General features: G+C 51.0%; 7 protein-coding genes across 7 annotated transcripts; 4 read left to right on the plus strand and 3 right to left on the minus strand.

Moving 5' to 3' along the window:
- Nucleotides 1–1,446: 1,446 nt before the first annotated feature.
- N7462_000994 (Zn(II)2Cys6 transcription factor) lies at nt 1,447–4,023 on the plus strand (the record flags this gene model as incomplete). Its single annotated transcript, XM_057072720.1, has 2 exons — nt 1,447–1,597; nt 1,784–4,023. 2 exons carry the CDS (start codon nt 1,447–1,449, stop codon nt 4,021–4,023), a joined length of 2,391 nt encoding a protein of 796 aa, XP_056939250.1.
- Nucleotides 4,024–4,608: 585 nt separating this feature from the next.
- N7462_000995 (NAD(P)/FAD-dependent oxidoreductase) lies at nt 4,609–5,856 on the minus strand (the record flags this gene model as incomplete). The annotated part of the gene is made up of 1 exon (XM_057072721.1): nt 4,609–5,856. The coding sequence occupies one exon, from the start codon at nt 5,854–5,856 to the stop codon at nt 4,609–4,611; it is 1,248 nt and encodes a 415-aa protein (XP_056939251.1).
- A 773-nt stretch (nt 5,857–6,629) lies between these two features.
- Nucleotides 6,630–8,853, minus strand: N7462_000996 (IlvD/Edd family dehydratase; the record flags this gene model as incomplete). Its single annotated transcript, XM_057072722.1, has 4 exons — nt 6,630–7,839; nt 7,898–8,052; nt 8,112–8,661; nt 8,831–8,853. 4 exons carry the CDS (start codon nt 8,851–8,853, stop codon nt 6,630–6,632), a joined length of 1,938 nt encoding a protein of 645 aa, XP_056939252.1.
- Nucleotides 8,854–9,397: 544 nt separating this feature from the next.
- On the plus strand, nt 9,398–10,312 carry N7462_000997 (NAD-dependent epimerase/dehydratase family protein; the record flags this gene model as incomplete). Its single annotated transcript, XM_057072723.1, has 1 exon — nt 9,398–10,312. One exon carries the CDS (start codon nt 9,398–9,400, stop codon nt 10,310–10,312), a length of 915 nt encoding a protein of 304 aa, XP_056939253.1.
- A 524-nt stretch (nt 10,313–10,836) lies between these two features.
- On the minus strand, nt 10,837–12,937 carry N7462_000998 (fungal specific transcription factor domain-containing protein; the record flags this gene model as incomplete). The annotated part of the gene is made up of 4 exons (XM_057072724.1): nt 10,837–11,440; nt 11,493–11,843; nt 11,981–12,449; nt 12,505–12,937. The coding sequence occupies 4 exons, from the start codon at nt 12,935–12,937 to the stop codon at nt 10,837–10,839; spliced, it is 1,857 nt and encodes a 618-aa protein (XP_056939254.1).
- A 1,673-nt stretch (nt 12,938–14,610) lies between these two features.
- On the plus strand, nt 14,611–15,117 carry N7462_000999 (cupin domain-containing protein; the record flags this gene model as incomplete). The annotated part of the gene is made up of 3 exons (XM_057072725.1): nt 14,611–14,708; nt 14,787–15,018; nt 15,088–15,117. 3 exons carry the CDS (start codon nt 14,611–14,613, stop codon nt 15,115–15,117), a joined length of 360 nt encoding a protein of 119 aa, XP_056939255.1.
- Nucleotides 15,118–16,405: 1,288 nt separating this feature from the next.
- On the plus strand, nt 16,406–18,596 carry N7462_001000 (putative serine/threonine protein kinase; the record flags this gene model as incomplete). The annotated part of the gene is made up of 3 exons (XM_057072726.1): nt 16,406–16,970; nt 17,089–18,403; nt 18,509–18,596. 3 exons carry the CDS (start codon nt 16,406–16,408, stop codon nt 18,594–18,596), a joined length of 1,968 nt encoding a protein of 655 aa, XP_056939256.1.
- Nucleotides 18,597–19,000: the final 404 nt, after the last annotated feature.

Raw genomic sequence — 19,000 nt, forward strand, 5'->3', positions numbered from 1 at the left:
TGGAACTTACAAATAAAGTTAGCCTGAGATTGGCCTAGAAAGAGCGACCTGTATTATTCTAGTGGTAGAAAGACCTACAAGAACCTGCTGGGTGGGACAGGAATGCGGCATGAATACACAACGCATGCATGGGGCCTGCTTTCCTGCTTGTTGGCCTATTAAAGCAAATCATTTTGAAGTTTTTATGTTGGTACGTAGTTATCATCAACAAATCCAACCTGCTTTACTGGATTACCCATATCTAGTCCAGCAGCATTTGGGAATCTCTGACACGAGAGTTGGAGGAGGGCTAATCAAGCAAACTCCCTGTGGAAAACCACTGATATAACATAGTCAATAGAATGAAGAAGGCCATCTGCACCCATAGACACCCGGGAAGACCATGGAAAGTGGCGAGCCTTTCGCGACGATGATATTGGCAGTGGTATGCCGCCCCCACAAGCCTGCAGGGAACTGGATAAGACCAAGGTTACCCTTCGATGGCATTTTTCTGGCTGATCCTTCTGCCGTTCTGGATGCCGATCATGTCATCATCTTTCACTGACTCTCCGATGCTTGGATGGGGCTGTCAATTCCGTGCGCCATACAACGCCATGCACAGTGGTGGGTGTGTTGTACAGTAGAAAGGGTCTCGTCCAATGGGGGCCCATCGATATGGACGGTCAATCTGGCCCTGATGAGAGTTAGGTAAGCCGTTTCCCCTCACGCGGTTCCAGTTCTATCGACGGTGCAGATAGTAGGAGAAGCTGTCAGATTGTGTTGATTGGGGGACAGGGCGAGGGGATCCACGATCAACCCAGATCCTCGATAAGCAAAGCCCGGTCTGTCAATTTCCAGACAGCACTCCCCACGCCAGGCCAGAGAATACAGCTGAAATTGCGACAGGCGTTTTCACAGACTCGAAACTTTGGTCGCGCTATCCCCACTGTTCAATCTCTATATGACCGCAGAAGATCCAGGGGCCCGTGGATCGCCCGATGCGCGTGTTCGGAACTTCCCCGCATCTGCCATGCCGGGTTCCCTGACGGAGCCCCTCGACGATCTCGCCAAAACCAACCTACACCTTTCATCTCTACGTCGTGCAACCCTTCGCTCCCTCTCATAGAGTTCCAGGTTCGTGGCCTCCTGCTCCGCGATGGACCTTGTCGGCTCTCTCGACCGCAGTGCTCGGCGAACGGATGGCAGACCAGATTTCAATGCCGAGCGTAACCCCTCAGAGGCTTCTCCAAGATCGGCGCCAAACCCCCGCAGATGTGCCTTATCATTCCGGAATGTCCTCCCCGCCTGAAGGTTTGCTGGCTATTCCCTATCTCCTTCGTGTCATTCGCTACGCCACTCCGGCTTATCTTCTTTTTTCACCGTCTTCCCCCTCCCGCCTGGGTTCATATACTCGTTGTCATCCATCTCAACCTCCCGCATCCTGCGGTTCGTGAATATCGCCTTGGCATGGAAAAGATCAAAATCCCATCTCCGTCCACGATCCTAGACTCGCCCGATCCGCGCCCGGCCGCGCGGGGAAAGTCTACTTCGCCCCCGAAGAAGGTGAAGCAGATCGCCTCGGCTACCCAGAAACCCAAGCAGACCAAGTCTCGTAATGGTACGATATATTGTCCTCTAATGGAAACATTTTCAGGTGTCCATTATCTTCTACAGTGAACCTGGTGAAACGGGAAACACAGCCTACACCACCTGAACACTATACCGAGAGGGCCCACTCCACGCGGGTGGGCCTGATGCTGTCTGGCGCAGAACGCTGACCCGATCTCTCCTCCGCGATGCCTAGGTTGCATCACCTGCAAGGCTAAGCGGTTAAAGTGCGACGAAACCAAGCCCTGCTGCCACCAGTGCCAGCGGCGAAAGGTCACCTGTGGGGGATATAAAAAAGACTTCAAATGGCGGCCCTTCGAGGAAACGAACCTGGCCGTCGGTCGGCCCACCGCCACAAAGGGTAAGAAAGGTATCATGCACCACGCGACCAATAGAAGGAACAAACAGCCATATCTAGTGAACTACCCAGAACAGCTTCGAACTAACATCGGCATTCTTCCAGCTGATGCAACCTTGCAGCCTCTCGTTGCCGTCGTCAATCCGGAAAACTTCCCGACACCCCCAACCACCGAGCAATCCACCTCACCGGTGCGAGTGCAGTCCAATTCTTTTCACACCTCTCCCCCGGCATCATCGCTTCATAGCTCCCCTAAAAGTGTCAAGAGTTTCCTGTCCACAGAGACCCATTCTCTGGATGACTTGGCTGTGCTTCAGGAGGAATCTTCCACCGGCGAGGAACCCATGCCGATCAGTGCTTTCTCAATGCCAGTGGACTTTGATCCTCTGAATTTTCTATCTTTCCTAGAACCCTTTCAAAATCCCGTACCGTTCGCAGATGACTTCATGGACCGAGACATAGATGGCGCTGCTTCAATGGTCTTTGGCCCGCACGAGTTTCAACCAGCACCGGGAACCGCCGAGCTCAGTTTCTCTCGGCTGCTCGAAGATGACAACTCGGATATCGAAGAGATCATTCGGCAATCTGACCCCGGTGAAGGACCATGGAGCTTGAGCTTCCTGGGACAGGATGCCGGCCCCTTCGATCTATCCCGTTTCCCCAACCAGCCTACTCTAGCACCCGAGAGTCAGGAGATGCTGGCGATGCGATTTGACAAGCTAACTTGTGGTATCCTGTCTATCAAAGATGGGGTGACGGAGAATCCCTGGCGAACCTTGATATGGCCGCTTGCGAAAAGTACGCCTGCCCTGTACCATGCTATCTTTGCCCTGTCGGCTTTTCATTCGGCAAAGGAAAATCCTTCGGTACGAGTACAAGGTGTAAGACACATGCGGCAGAGTATCACATGCCTACGACAGCAAATTCAAAGTATGCGTGCCGACACCGCGCTGGCCACCAGCCTGGCTCTGGCCTTCGCCGATACATGGGACCAAAACACCCGCACATGTATCCAGCACCTGCGGGGTGCGAAGGCCTTGATGTTGCAGGTTCTCAATGCAGGTCTCGAAGGTGGCCTCCAAACAGAGGAGTTAGATCGTATTCGGTTTCTCTACAATACATGGACATATATGGATGTTATTGCGCGCCTGACGTCGTTGGACGAGTCAGGCCCACAAGATCTCGATCCTTCGATCTTTCAACTTCCCGATGATGCCGTGCACGATATCGATCCATTAATGGGATGTGCTTCCACACTCTTCCCTTTGATTGGAAAGGTTGCAAGGCTGGTTCAGCGTGTTCGGAAGACGTCGACCAACTCAGTTTCCATCGTCTCCCAAGCCATGGAGCTGAAGGCTCTCATAGAGCAATGGGAACCGCCGCGCTGGTTTGAGCCACCAGAAGATCCGACTTCAGAGGTACAGCACAGCATTCAGATGGCTCATGCCTACCGCTGGGCAACGTTGCTCTATCTGCATCAGGCAGTTCCAGAGCTCCCTTCGGAGCCGGCAGAAGAGTTGGCGAAACGCGTGCTGATTCTTTTGGCTACCGTTCCACCCTCATCGCGCACGACTATCATCCAAATGTTCCCCTTACTCGCTGCTGGAGCCGAGGTCGACGCAGAGGATGATCGAGAATGGGTCCTGGAGCGCTGGTCTGTCGTCCAGTCTCGGCTGATGCTTGGAGGCGTTGATCGCTGTCTGGATGTCATCCGTGAGGTATGGTCCCGACGGGATAAACTCAGAGCTGAAGAACTAGAGCAAGAAATGATGAATGCCCGACGACCTGGATCATTTTCTAGCGATAAGAAAGCGAAGGCCAATGTCGGCATCTGCACGGGGGACAGAAGCTCTACGCCGCTACATAGTCGTGTCAATTCGGGTGAGCGTATCGAGAGGTCTGTCCAACAAAGAAATGGAGCATCTACATCCAAGGGCGGGTCAACGAGAAGGGGTTCTGCGCTCTCCTCACTGGAGAATATTGAGTTTGAAAGAACGGTGCGAAGCCGGTTGCATTGGGTTAATGTTATGGGGGAGTGGGGATGGGAGGGTGAGCATACTTTTCGAAAGTTTCTTTGAATCTGATGCTAAGATAAGCTAGTATTTCTTGGCTAATGCCTGGGTCTCTGCCAATTTGAACGGTTGGTTGAGACCTGCTGCGATCTTGAGCACCCTGCGACAGCATGGATGATCTGCAGCAGAGAAGTATCTGGGTTCTCTTGCAGAGCTTCCTCTACTAGGATAAACTAATGTCACGACTGATGAGACAGACTGTTATTTTCTTCTCGCGTTCTGTCTGTCTTGCAGTTTTTCAAATTGTATAACTGCGGACCACGCACAATTCTGCAACCAGCGCGGCGTTCGAGGTCTTTCATTTACTTTCTTTTCTTTCTTATCTTGACGATGTGATCATAGTGTTTTCGATCGAACCGGCTTTTTTTGACCCTATGATCATATTTATCTGACTGCAGACATATTCTCTAGGCACTAACACGTCAGTCGATGCTGATGTTGATGATTGCATACCCGCTTCCCCTCGACCAGGAGCCTCAATTCAGCCCACAACCTATCCCAGCCCACCAACCAAAACATAATATCAAGAAAAGAATATACCCAAAATGCACCATCTGACTCCCTGATACAGCCTTTCCCATCATAAACCGCTTATGACTCCTTGGCCCACTGTTTCCCACTCCAAATATCCCCTGTCGTCCATAGCCAGTAATCCCGGCCTTTGATCAGCCAGACCAAGAAACTGGGAATTGCAAATCCCATCGCGGCACCCACGCCTTTACTCGTACCAATGGGAACTAGCTGCGTCTCGCGTGTGTCTTCCTTGAATGCGCGGTCTTCTCCGGCAGCGGCTTCGCTAGTTCCGGCTGCGAGCAGTAAATCGCGCTTGAGATTAGCGCAAAGGACAGGCATGGCATTCAAAGTGGTGTGCACAGCTGGGCGGGCGTATGATGCTGCGTCGCCAATTGCGTAAATCCGCGGGCCTGCAGAGTCGACACGTAGCGTGGAGGAGTTGTTTTCTATTCGCCCATCTGATGCGAGCAGAGTCTTCGAAACGAAGCCCGTGTTGGGCATTGTTCCCACAGCCGGAATGTAGATATCTGCCTCAATTGTCTTATCATCCGCCAGCGTCACTGTTGCTTTTGTCACGAGAGAGTCTGCCGTGCCGGCATTCGCTGGTTCTACCGAAACCACCTTTGTACCCTTGATCACCGTCACTCCAACTCGAGCAAGGAGCCCCTCTGCTTTCTGGGCGAGACTTGGGCGGAGATGCGGTAAAATGCGATCGCCAGATGTGACAAGCGTAATCTGCACTTTGGGGCTGTCCAATTTCGAGCTGAACCACCAAGCGCGACCGTTCAGATACTCGCCCAACTCGCCAGCGGTCTCAACCCCCGTTGGCCCGCCTCCTGCGATGACAATGCGCTTGGCTGTAGGAAGTGCCTCTCGAAACAAAGCCCAAGCCGCTCGCAGACTGGCTGCATCCTTATTCAACCCAAACAATGGCGATACTGTTGACGCTCCGGTCGCGATGACCAGCGCATGAAAATCAATGGACTTTTCTTGCTCTGCTTCGGCGAATTTGACTTGCAAAACTCGATTTTCGTGGTCTATATTGATCACAGTTGCATGCTCGAAGTGGAAATTTTCTGCTGAATACTGTTCAAAGAGACCAGGGATCGAAACGAAAAGCTTCTCCTGGTTAAAAAACTTGTCTGAAAGCATTGCACGCGGGCAGGCTGGGCGACAGATCGCCTCCGGGGACGCGCTGACAAGAACGACGTGGTAGGTTTCTGGGCTTGCGAGTTTGGGAATGGCATGCTTGAGAAGATAATGGGCAGTGGAAATGCCGCCGAAGGAGCCGCCAAGTATGACGATATTTTTCTTTGATGTTGCCATGGTTGATTTGGCTGGATAGTTCGTTTTCCGATGGTGAAGATGAGGTTGTAGAGGTATACGAAGGGGACACAGGCGAAGTTTATGTATTCGTCCAATAGGCCACCCGCTTGGTAAGCGGCTCGTATATCTCCATGTAACCAACTAACAGCTATAGATTATTTGCAGAATCATCAGCCTTGAGGTGCAGGTGCGGGCATTGTACATGATCATGATCAGCGGGAGCTCCAATCACATCACGAAGCATCCTGCCTGTTTCCGACCAAATGAGGCGGACGATCTACAGGAGCTAAAATATACGAGCACAGATCCACCAATCAGAAGCACCGAATGGATTTGAAGTGGGTACCTGGCTCATGATGGTACCAACAGACCAGGATCCCATTTACTGTATTAGGATCCATTGCCGGTTCGTTACAACGCTCGCGACATTCTAGGGACCGAAGCACCGAAATTATGTTTCTTATCAGCCCCCAGTTCGATTAAATTTTATGCTTATGCCACTGGAATCTCTGTATAATCCATTGCGAAGCGGATATCGGGTAATTTGCACGAGCTGCTCGCTTCTTTTGACCATGATCTTGAACAACAGCTCGAAATCCGTACCCACAGTAGATAGACCGAGATTTCTTTGAAAGCTGATACTTGTCACACAATCTCTAGTCGACGTATATGAGATGATAGGAGAGAGGGCACTAATTTTGCAGAATTATTGACATTGAATTATGTACTATTAATAACAAGAGTATAGCTCTTGGTAGAGTCTCCTGAAATCATTAATGGTTATGTCTTGGGGCACCATACTTTTGTGCCAAACGTTGATACTTCACAGCCTTCTTGAGGACCATGCCGTTGGATAATTGATCGGTTTCTTGGCGGAAGATCTCCTGCCATGGCGTTTGACTGGGGACCAATGGGTATTCTTGAGACAACAGAACTTCTCGACGCTGTGCAATCTCCTCATCACTGAGGAGGATATCGACACGTCGCTTGGGTAGATCAATACGGAGTTTGTCGCCGTTTCGCAAGATAGCTAGATTTCCTCCGGCTGCGGCCTCAGGACTGGCGTTCAAGATCGAGGGAGAGCCTGAGGTTCCAGACTGTCGCCCATCGCCAATACAGAAGAGTGCATCAACACCCTGTTTGAGCAGTCGGCCCGGAGGGTGCATGTTCACAACTTCTGCTGCGCCCGGATAGCCCAAGGGGCCAACTCCGCGCATAATCAAGATAGTTTTATCATCGATCTCAGGCATTTGCTCCAATCGACTATGGTAGTCTTCGGGGCCGTCGAAAACCACCACGGATCCCTCAAACGCCTCTGGGTCCTCCGGGTTTGAGAGATAGCGCTGCCGGAACGCAGGTGAGATAACGCAGGTCTTCATGATCGCAGAATCGAACAAAGTCCCTTTCAGATGCACGAAGCCCGCATCCTTCATTAAGGGGTCGTTAAAGGGACGAATGACACGTCGATCCCAAGAATGCTTGCCGCGAACATTCTCGGCAACCGTCCGCCCATTGCAGGTCAGCGCATCCCCATGGATCTTGCCTGCGCCGAGAAGTTCGGCCATGATCGATGGAAGGCCTCCCGCACGGAAGTATTCTTCTCCGAGGTACTCCCCTGACGGCTGCATATTTAACAAAAGCGGGATCTTAGAGCCAATGGTATCCCAATCGTCCATGGAAAGATCAACGCCGATGTGCTGAGCAATAGCGTTGAGGTGAATAGGTGCATTAGTGCTGCCGCCGATAGCTCCATTCGCCACGATCGCATTCTCAAATGCCTTGCGGGTCAGCAAGTCGCTTGGTTTGAGATCTATATCGACCATTTCCACAATCCGTTTACCAGTCTCATATGCACATTGAGCTCGGTGACGGTATGCGGCAGGAATGGCTGCTGATCCAGGAAGTGCCATTCCTAGAGCCTCTGCAAGTGCATTCATCGTGGATGCAGTGCCCATGGTATTACAGTGTCCCACAGAGTGGGTACTGTTATGAGATTAGCTATTAATACTAAATGTTGTTTCTGGGTGAATTCATTACTCACCTTTGGGAGATGAACTCCATAAACTGATCTTCGTCAATTTCGCCTGTGGCATACATTTCCCGTCCCTGCCACAGGACACCACCAGATCCGACTAGTTTCCCTTTAGCCCAGCCATTCAGCATAGGGCCGACATTCATACAAATAGCAGGAATGTTCTTGGAGATGATTAGCAAAAAGCAATACCTAAAGGCGCAAAGTTCCACTGATGACGTACCACTGTAGCTGCGGCCATAAGACAAGCCGGCGTGGTCTTGTCGCATCCTGTCAAGAGGACAACACCGTCGAGAAAGTAACCATTTAAAATCTCCACGAGACTGAGATAGGCAAGATTCCGGTCTAACGTAGCAGTAGGGCGTCGAGATGTCTCTTGGATAGGGTGAGTCGGGAACTCGATTGCAATACCCCCGGCCGTGCGAATGCCCTCTCGGACTCGCTTCGCCAATTCTATGTGGTGACGATTGCAAGGCGCAATATCAGATCCAGTTTGAGCAATTCCAATCATCGGCTTTCCTGACATCAGCTCCTCACGAGTGATGCCAAAATTGAAATAGCGCTCCATGTAGATGGCGGTCATGCCAGGATCGCTGCGGCAGTCGAACCATGCTGAGGACCGAAGCGTGCGACCAGGCTTTTTGGTGATCTTGGAAGAAGCTCCATTGTCTGCACTGAGGCCGAGCCTTGTTTCGAGCTCTTGGTTTCGTCGTCGAAGCGCCTGTAGCTCGCTGATGCAGTCTTCTATCTGGACTGGTTGTGAATTGCTGGGACTGCATGAGCAGCCATCACATTTCTTCGCACAGGACATGGTGGCCAAGAAACTCCTTGCGTGAGGTCTTTGGTTCTCTATGATTTCATTCCACCCTGGACCCTGGGGCTGGGGCTTCCTTTTATTTCGCTGTCACGAGAGGGTCCAACCAGCCCTTCAAGATTACTCACTTTTCGGGATGTGACGTTCCCATTGGTGATGCTAGGTCTCTGGGGTAATTTTGTGGAGCTTGTACCAATGAAACTTAATTGTGGACTCCGGTTCCAAAAATGACTGCCGAAGTTTTTTGCCTCTCGGGAAGTCCCAATCCGAATTTCAGACGCAGCGTCATAGCCCATGCTTCGAACTTTCAAATGTAGATACGCATATCTACTCAATTGATACTCCATGGTGTCAAACGCTATCTTGATTCTCGCTACAAGAATTATTTGAGTAAGCTGGACGGGCAATGAGCTTTTGACTGCTATTCTAGATTTTCTCTTTCGTAGTAGAGACGGCTAAAGGCACTACCCGCCGGAATCCGGTCTTCCAGCCGGCAGGTCATGTTCCGGGCTCTCCCCGCACATTTATATTACATAGCAACATGAACACCCTGTCATCTTATTGATATTAGCAACACACTTCACATCGTCCTGACCAAGTACATCCTGTGTTATTGCTGTGACATCTGAATCCTCTCAATTTTTTTTTTTTTGGAGAAAAAACTCATCGGAAAATACTCGATTCTCTTACTATAAATGGGCAAGCGAATCATTGTTACTGGGGGTTCTGGCAAGGCGGGACAGCATGTAATTGCCTACCTGCTAGACAAAGGACATGATGTACTCAACCTCGATCTTGTTCCTCTTTCGGGCAAGCTTGGTGACCGCGTTCATACAATGCGAGTCGACCTGGCCGACAGTGGCCAGGTATACAGCGCCTTCACCTCCCATTTCCATCTGACAGAGCCATTCCGCGAACCTCTTGGCTTGATCCCGGATGCAGTCATTCATCTTGCGGGTTATTCTCGTAATATGCTTGCACCGGATAGTGAAACGTTTCGAGCAAATGCTCTTTCAACCTACAATGTGATTGAAGCGGCTTCAAAGTTGAATATTAAGAAGATTATCATCGCTAGTTCGATTACTGTTTACGGTGTGAGCTATGCAGAAGGTGATGTGGACTATCCATCATTCCCAGTAGATGAAGAGGTCGACGCCAACCCGATGGATACATACGCGATCACCAAAGTGTGCGGCGAGCGCGTTGCTCGTGGGTTTGCTCGTCGATTCGGAAACGATATCTATGTATTGCGAATTGGCAGGATCGTCTCTCCAGAGGAATATACAGAAGCCATGTTTGATAGTTACGTGAAGGACCCAGCTTCCTGGGCGAGTCACGGCTGGTCTTATATCGACACGCGAGACCTGGGGCAGATCTGCGATCTGGCGGTTCAGAAAAATGGCCTCGGCTTCCAAATTTTCAATACTGTCAATGACGAAATTACAAACTATACCACATCGACTACTGAGTTTCTGGCAAAAGTGTCTCCTAAAACGCCTTTCACGCGAGAAATGGGGCCTCGAGATGCCCCCATATGCAACCAGAAGATTAAAGATATGCTGGGGTTCCGCCAGAATCACCCCTGGCAAATGTATTATGAGCAGAAATAGTTTGCCGCTTTGACTCAATGATAAGATATTTTCAAGCTCGAGATTTTTGCTGCTTAAGATATGCAATAAATGTCAAGAGAGGGTATATGTACCCCTTTCCTCTCTTCTTCATGAACTTCGATGGTGCGATACGGCCGCCGGTACTGTCACTCGACTGTCTCAAATCACCAGCGAATGTAAAAGGTGCCTGCCTAAGAGGTAGCAAAACAACACCGAGGCAAGTTCATCTTCATTGGAGCAAAGGTCATGTCCTCCAGCGACGCGGGTTATGTGGTTGTCAGATAATTGACGTAATGCTTCCCCGTTTCCCCGTAGCCATGATTGCGGCTGTGATTAGCTTTGAAGAGCTGCTACACCCAGAACCCGCCTTTGAAGAAACCCGTGTCGAACTTATAAGTGAGGGTACGGGATATTCAGCAATAGCACTAGCCTGGCTATGAATCGGGCAGCATCCTCATATGCTAAGACACCACGTTATCCAGTTATGCCGTAGCTATTCATCATCTGGTGAACTTGAATCATTTTCATATTCCGACAGGATGCATGAGATAATGCAGTTCTCCGTCCAGGCGAAATCCTTGGGCAATGGCCTCAAGATCTAGATCAGATAGGCCCCAGTTGAGCTGCGGAGACCTCATCTCGATGCCTTGATCCGTGATGTTTATAGGTCCGGGGAAGGATGAACTGTCGGTGACAGGGATCTCGTCTCTGGATAGCAGTCCATCAAGCACTGCCATCTGGTCGTCGTGGTTGATACTGATTCCTAGATGGCCGACGAGCTTATCGAGATTGGCTTTCGCCTTTCCAGCCGCCCCGTAGAGGCATTGCTGCTGCTCTAGAATGCTTTGACAAAATATCAAGGATTGGAAAGAGCTCGAACTTTTGCCCTTCTGCGCAACAATCCGGGCGTGAATAGTAGCACCGATATATGTGGCATATGACATGATGTACGGTGCGGTGGTTATCAGAAAGTGTTGAGAGTAGTCGCGAAGAATTTGTACGATGTAATTCGCGGCTGTTGTACATACATTCACCGCTTCAAATGCTGTTGTTGAGTGGCGCGCATGGCCATTGTTACCCGTGAACAGGGGTCTTTGAGAGAGGATGACGAGGACGTTCGAAAGAGCCCTGGATCAAAGTTAGCAACCCCGATAATGAATGGGGATGAGGTGCCGCGTACAGGAGGCAAAATGCTTGTGGAAGAAGCAGTGATTGGTCAGGGTGTGATAGGTAGTCGAGTTGGGGAGGGAGGCTTGAGCGCCACCTGGCGAGATCCGAGTTTATATCTTTGGCAATCTTGTGGTTTTGACTTTGGCTCATATTTTGTGACTCGGAGTAAAGTTCGCAGAGGATACGTTCACTGATGATGGATAGCTCGCACAATTTTGTCAAAAGAGAGACATTGAGCGATGGTATGGCATATTGATGTTGAACTTTATTGTATGTAATGTCTTTAAAGGCGTCGAGTTCATCATACTCGTCCAGGAAGTTCAAAGAAGCTTTGAAGTTGACTTGCCGGAGTAGCGGTGGTCTGCCTTGGAGGAGACATTGAATTTTGTCAATCGCTAGACGTATTAATAATCCGATTTTTCATACTTTGACCTGAGATCGTACTCACTGTAAGCGCCCCATAGTACTCGTTTACGGATCTCAAGCTCCTCGGCCGACATGAGGCTTGGTGAAGGCAAAACATGCAAACCAAGGTCTATAATCATGTTGAAAGCGTTGCCTGCATAAAGCCAGGAGAGACTGCGCTCATCACATCTCGAGAACAGGGAATTTGACATGACGAGCAAGGCCTGGAGAGTAGTAATCTCACTCTTGTCAAATGAGTCACGGAGAAGCTCCGTAAACCTTTGTCGAAACCGCCAACCAGCTGTGGTTATATCATCAGGATCTGATCGGAGTTCAGGTCTGGGACAGTGCTTTGAAACTGTAAACAAGACAGCATTGAGCAATAGTTTTGAAAAATATGGCCCGTTGCATGCCATATCCCGCATGAAAACCGGGCGATATATGATCTGAGCTGTATATAGCTGACGGCTCCAGTAGATCGATAGCAAGTGCATTCCAAGTTCTGGATTAACTTCATCAAAGTCTAATTTACGAGCTGCCAGGTTAAGCGGCTCCATTTGCCCTACAAATTTCCGATTTAACACAGGACTCGTTTAATTGGGGGAATGTATGCTTACTTTCCCTAGCAGTCTGGGCAAAAAGAAGATGGCGAGCACATTCCTCATTGAGTAACGAGTTAGAAGATTCTCCATTCTCCTCGTTGGCCTCCAGATTCGCGGTGTCATCGTATACCGTACTAGTGGGCCCGTGGTACAATGACGCGCTTGTTCGGCGATTATCGCTGTCCGGTACTTCTGGGTGGGAAGTATCCCGGCCCCTAGTTGAATGTTGCTCTCTAGGGGAAGGCTCGACATGGCTAGAGATCGAGGAGGCTGTGGGTCTGTTGTGCGCTGGGCTGAGTGAGGCCAGCGGGCTCTCTGTCCGGTTTAACCTAGCCCTGTCGACCGTGCCGATACTCCCGGTTTCTAGCTGAGACCATTGTTTTCGAAGGAATGCATTCTCTTTTTCCAATTGTTCAATCCGCGAATTTGTTGGTCTATTCCTCTTCATCAGTCAAAGAAACCTTTTCCAACGGAGACTTGCTTAACCTTGGCTTATGCCGAGGAGCGCCTTGCTGGCAATCGATGCCCTTTGCCAGACAATTCCCACAAGATGGCTTTTGAGAGTCACATTTCAACTGTTGAATTGGAAAATTTATCTTAGCCTATTATGTTCGGCTCAATGGGAGGCTATAGACGATTACCTTTTTGTGGCGGCAGAAAAGGCAGGCCGCTGGCGCTCGGGTTCTTCGGGTCGGCATGACTGCTGTCACGGTGTGAAAGCCGATGAGGGCCAGGGATATACACCGGTGATCATGTCACCTGTACAGCCCTCAAATGTACTAAGGCCGACTACTCAAGACGAAAACTAAAATTATCCGCAGGAGTTTTTCAGTCACAAAAGATATCAAATTGGCCAAGAGGTCGGCCAAATTCACAGGTTCCGTACAAGCCAAAGCGGGGAAGGAAAAACTCTTTTTGCGCGCGGATCCGAATAGACGCCAGGACGGGAGCCCCAAGCTATCGGATGTACAGGAGAACGGCGCCGCATTTTACGATCTGTAAGACCACCGGAAAATAAATAGATCATATTGTGGTCATCGGCGTGATTGAGAGTGACGACATTTAAAGTTCCAATGCAGCGCGATCTGATGAAGAGGATATGACTTCTATCATACAGATCACGGTCATACCTCTCTGTTTTTGCATTCATTTCGAGTCAACAATATCGCCGACTAACTTTTTTTTTTTCTTTCTTTTTTTTTTTTTTAAAAAAGAAAAGAGATTGAAGTGTCTCGAAAAATCAAAAAATTTTTGGTCCGCCTGGAATCAAACAATCAAACCACCGATCCAGACATGGTTCAAGGTGTAGATACGGTAGGAAAATGATGTGGGAGGACGAAACCTCGACGGCGGCATAGTCGTTCGCTTCAATAATATGGATACTTAACCGAAATGAAGTACCGAAGGAGCCGAAGGAGGACATTCTCATAGAAAAACAGCCGTGATTGACAACTGCAAACTAAGCATGAAGGTACGGAACGCTTGACAGCTTCAGGCCATCAACCCACGTCCATTTTGGATTGCGGATGGGGTAAGACTAGCCGCATCAGGCAAAAAGATCCTCGATTGGGGGAGTGCATCGTACATCCTTGAAGCACAAGATGCATTCCAAGTTTCGACGGCCATTATTATCCGCTCTAAGCAGCATGTCCGACCGCAATTTGATCAATAAATCACAATGGATTGGTCCAAAGAAACATTCAGCGATCGCCGCAACCTCAATGCCCCCGGCTGTCATCTTCAGATGACCAAAGTGCAATGACTGGTGTAGTTATCAAAGTTTAAGAGACTTTCCCCTCATTGCCATCGTAGGTCACTGCCCCGCATTCATCGTGCTCTCTACTGTTCGGTATCCTGCTATCACTTGGCACTCCGCCGTCCTGCCTAGTCGGGGCATCTAATCCGACGAGCTGTTCTGGCTAGGATCGAACTGCCTCCTGCTGGAGCATGATTGAGATCGTTCATGATGCTCCCCTCTTTTGTGTCCAGACAGGAATTGGGTACCCCCTTCGAATGTGTGTAATAAAAAGCGAGACTGATCCTTGAAGATCGAAATATCAACCAAAGCATCTCTTCTACAATTCTTGAGATCGAGAGCAACTCATTGAGAGTGTATTCACAATGGCAACCCCGTTTACTTACCATGCCAAGGCGCAGTCAACCTTTAAGCCTCCTTTGATCGCGAACGAGAATGCCTTCTTGGGCGATGTCATCTCCAGGTATGTTATAGAGGATCAATGGCGGATGGAACCCATTAATGATACTCGTCGAATTGCGGGGCTAACTTCTGGGGCCAGCGACAAGGATAATGCTGAAAAGCCTATCTCCTGTGGTTTCTATCGATTGGAAAAAGGCACTCCGCTGGTCTACACGTATACCTATGATGAGATGAAGATCATTTTGGAGGGCCAATTCGAGATCTCGGACGAGACGGGCCAGAAGGTGACCGCGTCCCCCGGAGATGTCTTTTACTTCCCGAAGGGAGCGAAGATTACATTCACCACCGAGACCTATGGGCTAGCATTCTATGTGAGTTTAAGTTGCGCGCCCTTTCCACTTTCCCCCTAATGCAAGTGCTCACCGATGTCGCTGGTGCAGACGGGTCAACGGGCGGAGGGGGCCGCGTGAAAATGTGCAAGAGGGTGAAAGAATGTGATGTGGTATAGTTTGCGAGCGCCGGACTCCCGCTTCCAAGAGCCAATAGTGTTTCCAGTTCCTCCATAGTGCACGATAGATCCAACTATTGACTGAATTCGGACCCAATATCATATATTTTTGACTAGTTTGTGCCTCGCGGAAACTTGAAACCAACGGGGACTCCGTTTCGCGCAGACGATCCATGGATTGCAGCGCCTCCACAAGGTCTTTTGGGGGTTGTTTTTGGATCGAACGGGGCCACCCCATGCCCAATTCGGTAGTTTGCTTACTCGAGTGGAGCTGCCCGCAACCCCGGTGCTCTGCGATGCCTCACATTTTCCTCTTTCGTTGGGCAAGATCAGCATGAATACGCGAGCAATGGCCCGTTTCACCCGCGGGCTGAAGTGAAATTGGTTTTAAAAAGAAATTTCAACGCCGACTGAGGCGGCATCACTAGAGGGTTGCCGCCGTAGCATACTCTGAAGTGGTTTATCTCATTATCAGGATCATTATTGATTCGTCGCATTTGTCGTCTATCGCGGAGTGGACCATGAATATCTAGGATTCTGCAAGGCTATGGAAAGCTAATGATGCCATGAATGAGTGCTCGTCCAATCACCAGAGGGACTGGAAGTGTGAATCCGGGCTGGGGACTCAGTCTTCCCAGTGTGTGCCCGAATCGATGGGCCATCACCCATCGCGTCGCGACTGTGTGGCTTGGAAGGAGGGGCCAGGCCCGCTCTAAACTCCCTGAATGGAGCCTGTACGCTCAGTTCCGGGAGGAAGATGAGCTGCAGGGCCAACCGCGAACTCTTCGACCCCAAGTGGATATCAGGCTCAGCCTGGATTGATCAGCTCAGCTGTGCCACCGAGTCGGGTTCCTTGCGCGGGCATGTATATGACGTGAGGGGAGTTGCCCGGGCAACCTCACGCAGCAGCAGCCTGCTTGAGATGTGGATATGAGACGGGACAGTGGATTTGAGGAAATGAAATCAAGATCGAACCGATCGGAGGTGGAGCTGGATCGACTCGGAGTTTGCATGTGCCAGCAGAACATATAATAAGCATAAGCTCGTCTGTAGCACGTAGACTTCATCCGACGCAGGAAGAAAGAAAGGCCGACAAAGACATTCTGTTCTATTGTTGCCGGATAACGTGCGCTGCTGCTCTAGCGTCCTCGCTGCACATCCGCCCCGAATCAAGGGAGGCCACCTCACCTCCGCCTTCTCTCCCCAACTGCCCTTGCCCCGACTTCAATTTTCCCCAAGCACTCTCGACGATGACCTTCGAAGTCGCATCTGAAGACCGACTGGGTCTGCGGCTGCCAAATCCCCCGCCACTGCTGCATACTCGTTCCGGTAACGACTACGACCGCCCCTCCACCCCCGCCGACCATGGCTTCACCAGTCCCCCACAAACCCCCCAAGGGAGCCCCAGCAAATCCAAGGCGCCCCCCGGCTCCTTGGACCTGCCCAATGTCTTCGATAAGGCCTTGAAATTGACGCCCACCTCTCCGTCCAAGTCGACCTACAACCATCTCAATCATCCCATGTTTACCACCGACAAGAGCAGCATCGAGGACTTCAACGAGAGCGTCATCCACCAGCGGCCCTCCAGCCCCTCGCGCAAGGCCAACAAGGAAAACACCCCGCCGACAAGCACTCGGGCACCCAAGGATTTGGGCCCCAACCCAACTGCCGCGGCGCTTTCGCGCCATGAGCCATATCAGCAACGCGACACCGACACGTCCAAGCGCCAAGTGCACATGCGCGGCCTGACACCAGAAGAAACCGAGAAGCTGCAACAGCCCCGCGTCAAGCGCCTCGTCAATGTGACCCAACTCTGTACGTGATCCGACAGGAATAGCTTTTCGCTCCCTCTCCGTCCACAACCTCTCCCCCCTCTTCTTCCTACCATCCCCGCGAATGGCATCGACTAATGGAATGGAATTGTGCCGCCTAGATTTCCTCGACCACTATTTCGACCTCCTCAGCTACGTTCACAACCGCCAAACCCGCCATTCCCAATTCAATGCCGCCCACCCTCCACCTCCCACGACCCCTAATGAAGAATACGAACCGGCCCTGCTCAAATATCTTGGCCGTGAACGGGCCCATCTGCGCAAGCGTCGGACTCGCCTGCGCCAGCACGACTTCCAGATCCTGACGCAGGTTGGTCAGGGTGGATATGGACAGGTTTATTTGGCACAGAAGAAGGATACACGCGAGGTGTGCGCGCTGAAGGTCATGAGCAAGAAGCTGCTGTTCAAGCTGGATGAGATCCGCCACATCCTGACCGAGCGCGACATTCTGACAGCGGCCAAGAGCGAGTGGCTCGTCAAGCTGCTGTACGCCTTCCAAGATGACGATCAGATCTACCTTGCGATGGAGTACGTGCCCGGTGGCGACTTCCGCACGCTGCTGAACAATACCGGCGTCCTCCACAACCGTCACGCCCGCTTCTACATCGCAGAGATGTTCAGCTGTATCGACGCCCTGCACGTGCTTGGTTACATTCACCGCGACCTCAAGCCCGAAAACTTCCTCATCGACTCGACTGGCCACGTGAAGCTCACCGACTTTGGCCTTGCCGCTGGCATGTTAAGCCCCGGCAAGATCGAGTCCATGCGTGTCAAGCTTGAGGAAGTCGGCAACACCCCCGTGCCCTTCGGCCGACCCATGGAACAGCGTACCATGGCCGAGCGTCGGCAGGGCTACCGCACCCTGCGCGAGCGGGAGGTCAATTACGCCAAGTCAATTGTTGGTTCGCCGGACTATATGGCCCCAGAGGTGTTGAAGGGCGAGGAGTATGATTTTACTGTCGACTACTGGAGCCTGGGGTGCATGCTGTTCGAGGCGCTGGCGGGCTACCCGCCTTTTGCGGGCGCGACCGTGGACGAAACTTGGCAGAACCTGAAGCGCTGGCAGAAGGTGCTGCGCAAGCCCGTATACGAGGACCCGAACTATTTCCTGTCGCGGCGGACCTGGGATCTTATCACGAAGCTGGTTGCTGCCAAGGAGCAGCGCTTTAAGAACATCCAGGAGATCCATGCGCACGATTATTTCGCGGAGGTGGACTTCACGCGACTGCGCGAGCAGCGTGCACCATTTGTGCCGGAGCTAGACTCGGAGACTGATGCAGGCTATTTCGATGACTTCAGCAATGAAGCGGACATGGCCAAGTATAAGGAGGTGCACGATAAACAGCGCGCGCTGGAGGAGATGGCAGAGCGCGACGAGAAGATGAATAAGGGGCTCTTCGTTGGGTTTACGTTCCGGTAAGTGTGTTTTGAGACTCCTGCTTTTTGCCTGTCAATTTTGTATTCCCCTCGCTGGTATCTTTGAACAAGGACCTTCCTGCTAATGCAATACCCTTCGCGCAGCCACCGAAAGCCTGCCGTCGACAGCTCCGGCCGCAGCTCGCCGCGCAAGGCAATTGCAACCGACGGCACGTTCGGTACGATGTTCTAGGCAACGGCATGGCTGCTTCAAGCTCCATGTGATCGTACGCTCACGAATTCGGTCTATTTCTGTTCCTCTCCCTATGCCTTTTCTTTTCTCCGTCACACCGCGACCGCTTCGAGAAGCCGAGCTGGATCTTGGTTTTGGTTGGGCTGTGGTGTATGCCTGCCGTATGAGTTTAATGGCGCGTTGCTTCTTTTTTACGTCTTCTTTCTCTCCATTCTCATCGCCGTCATCCAGTTTGCCTGCATTACTTTACTTTATTCAGCTGAACGTGAACGTGAACGTGATACATGCTTTGTGTTTTCTGTCCCTGACTGTATTGCTTGTCCTTGCCTCTCAAGGGACGGATTATGTGGGCGGTGTTGCAACATTCGATGTTTGTTTGTATCATACATACATAAACCAGACAG

The sequence above is a fragment of the Penicillium macrosclerotiorum genome, assembly GCF_028827735.1.
Source record: "Penicillium macrosclerotiorum strain IBT 26536 chromosome Unknown utg000001l_segment0_segment0, whole genome shotgun sequence".
NCBI lineage: Eukaryota > Fungi > Ascomycota > Eurotiomycetes > Eurotiales > Aspergillaceae > Penicillium > Penicillium macrosclerotiorum.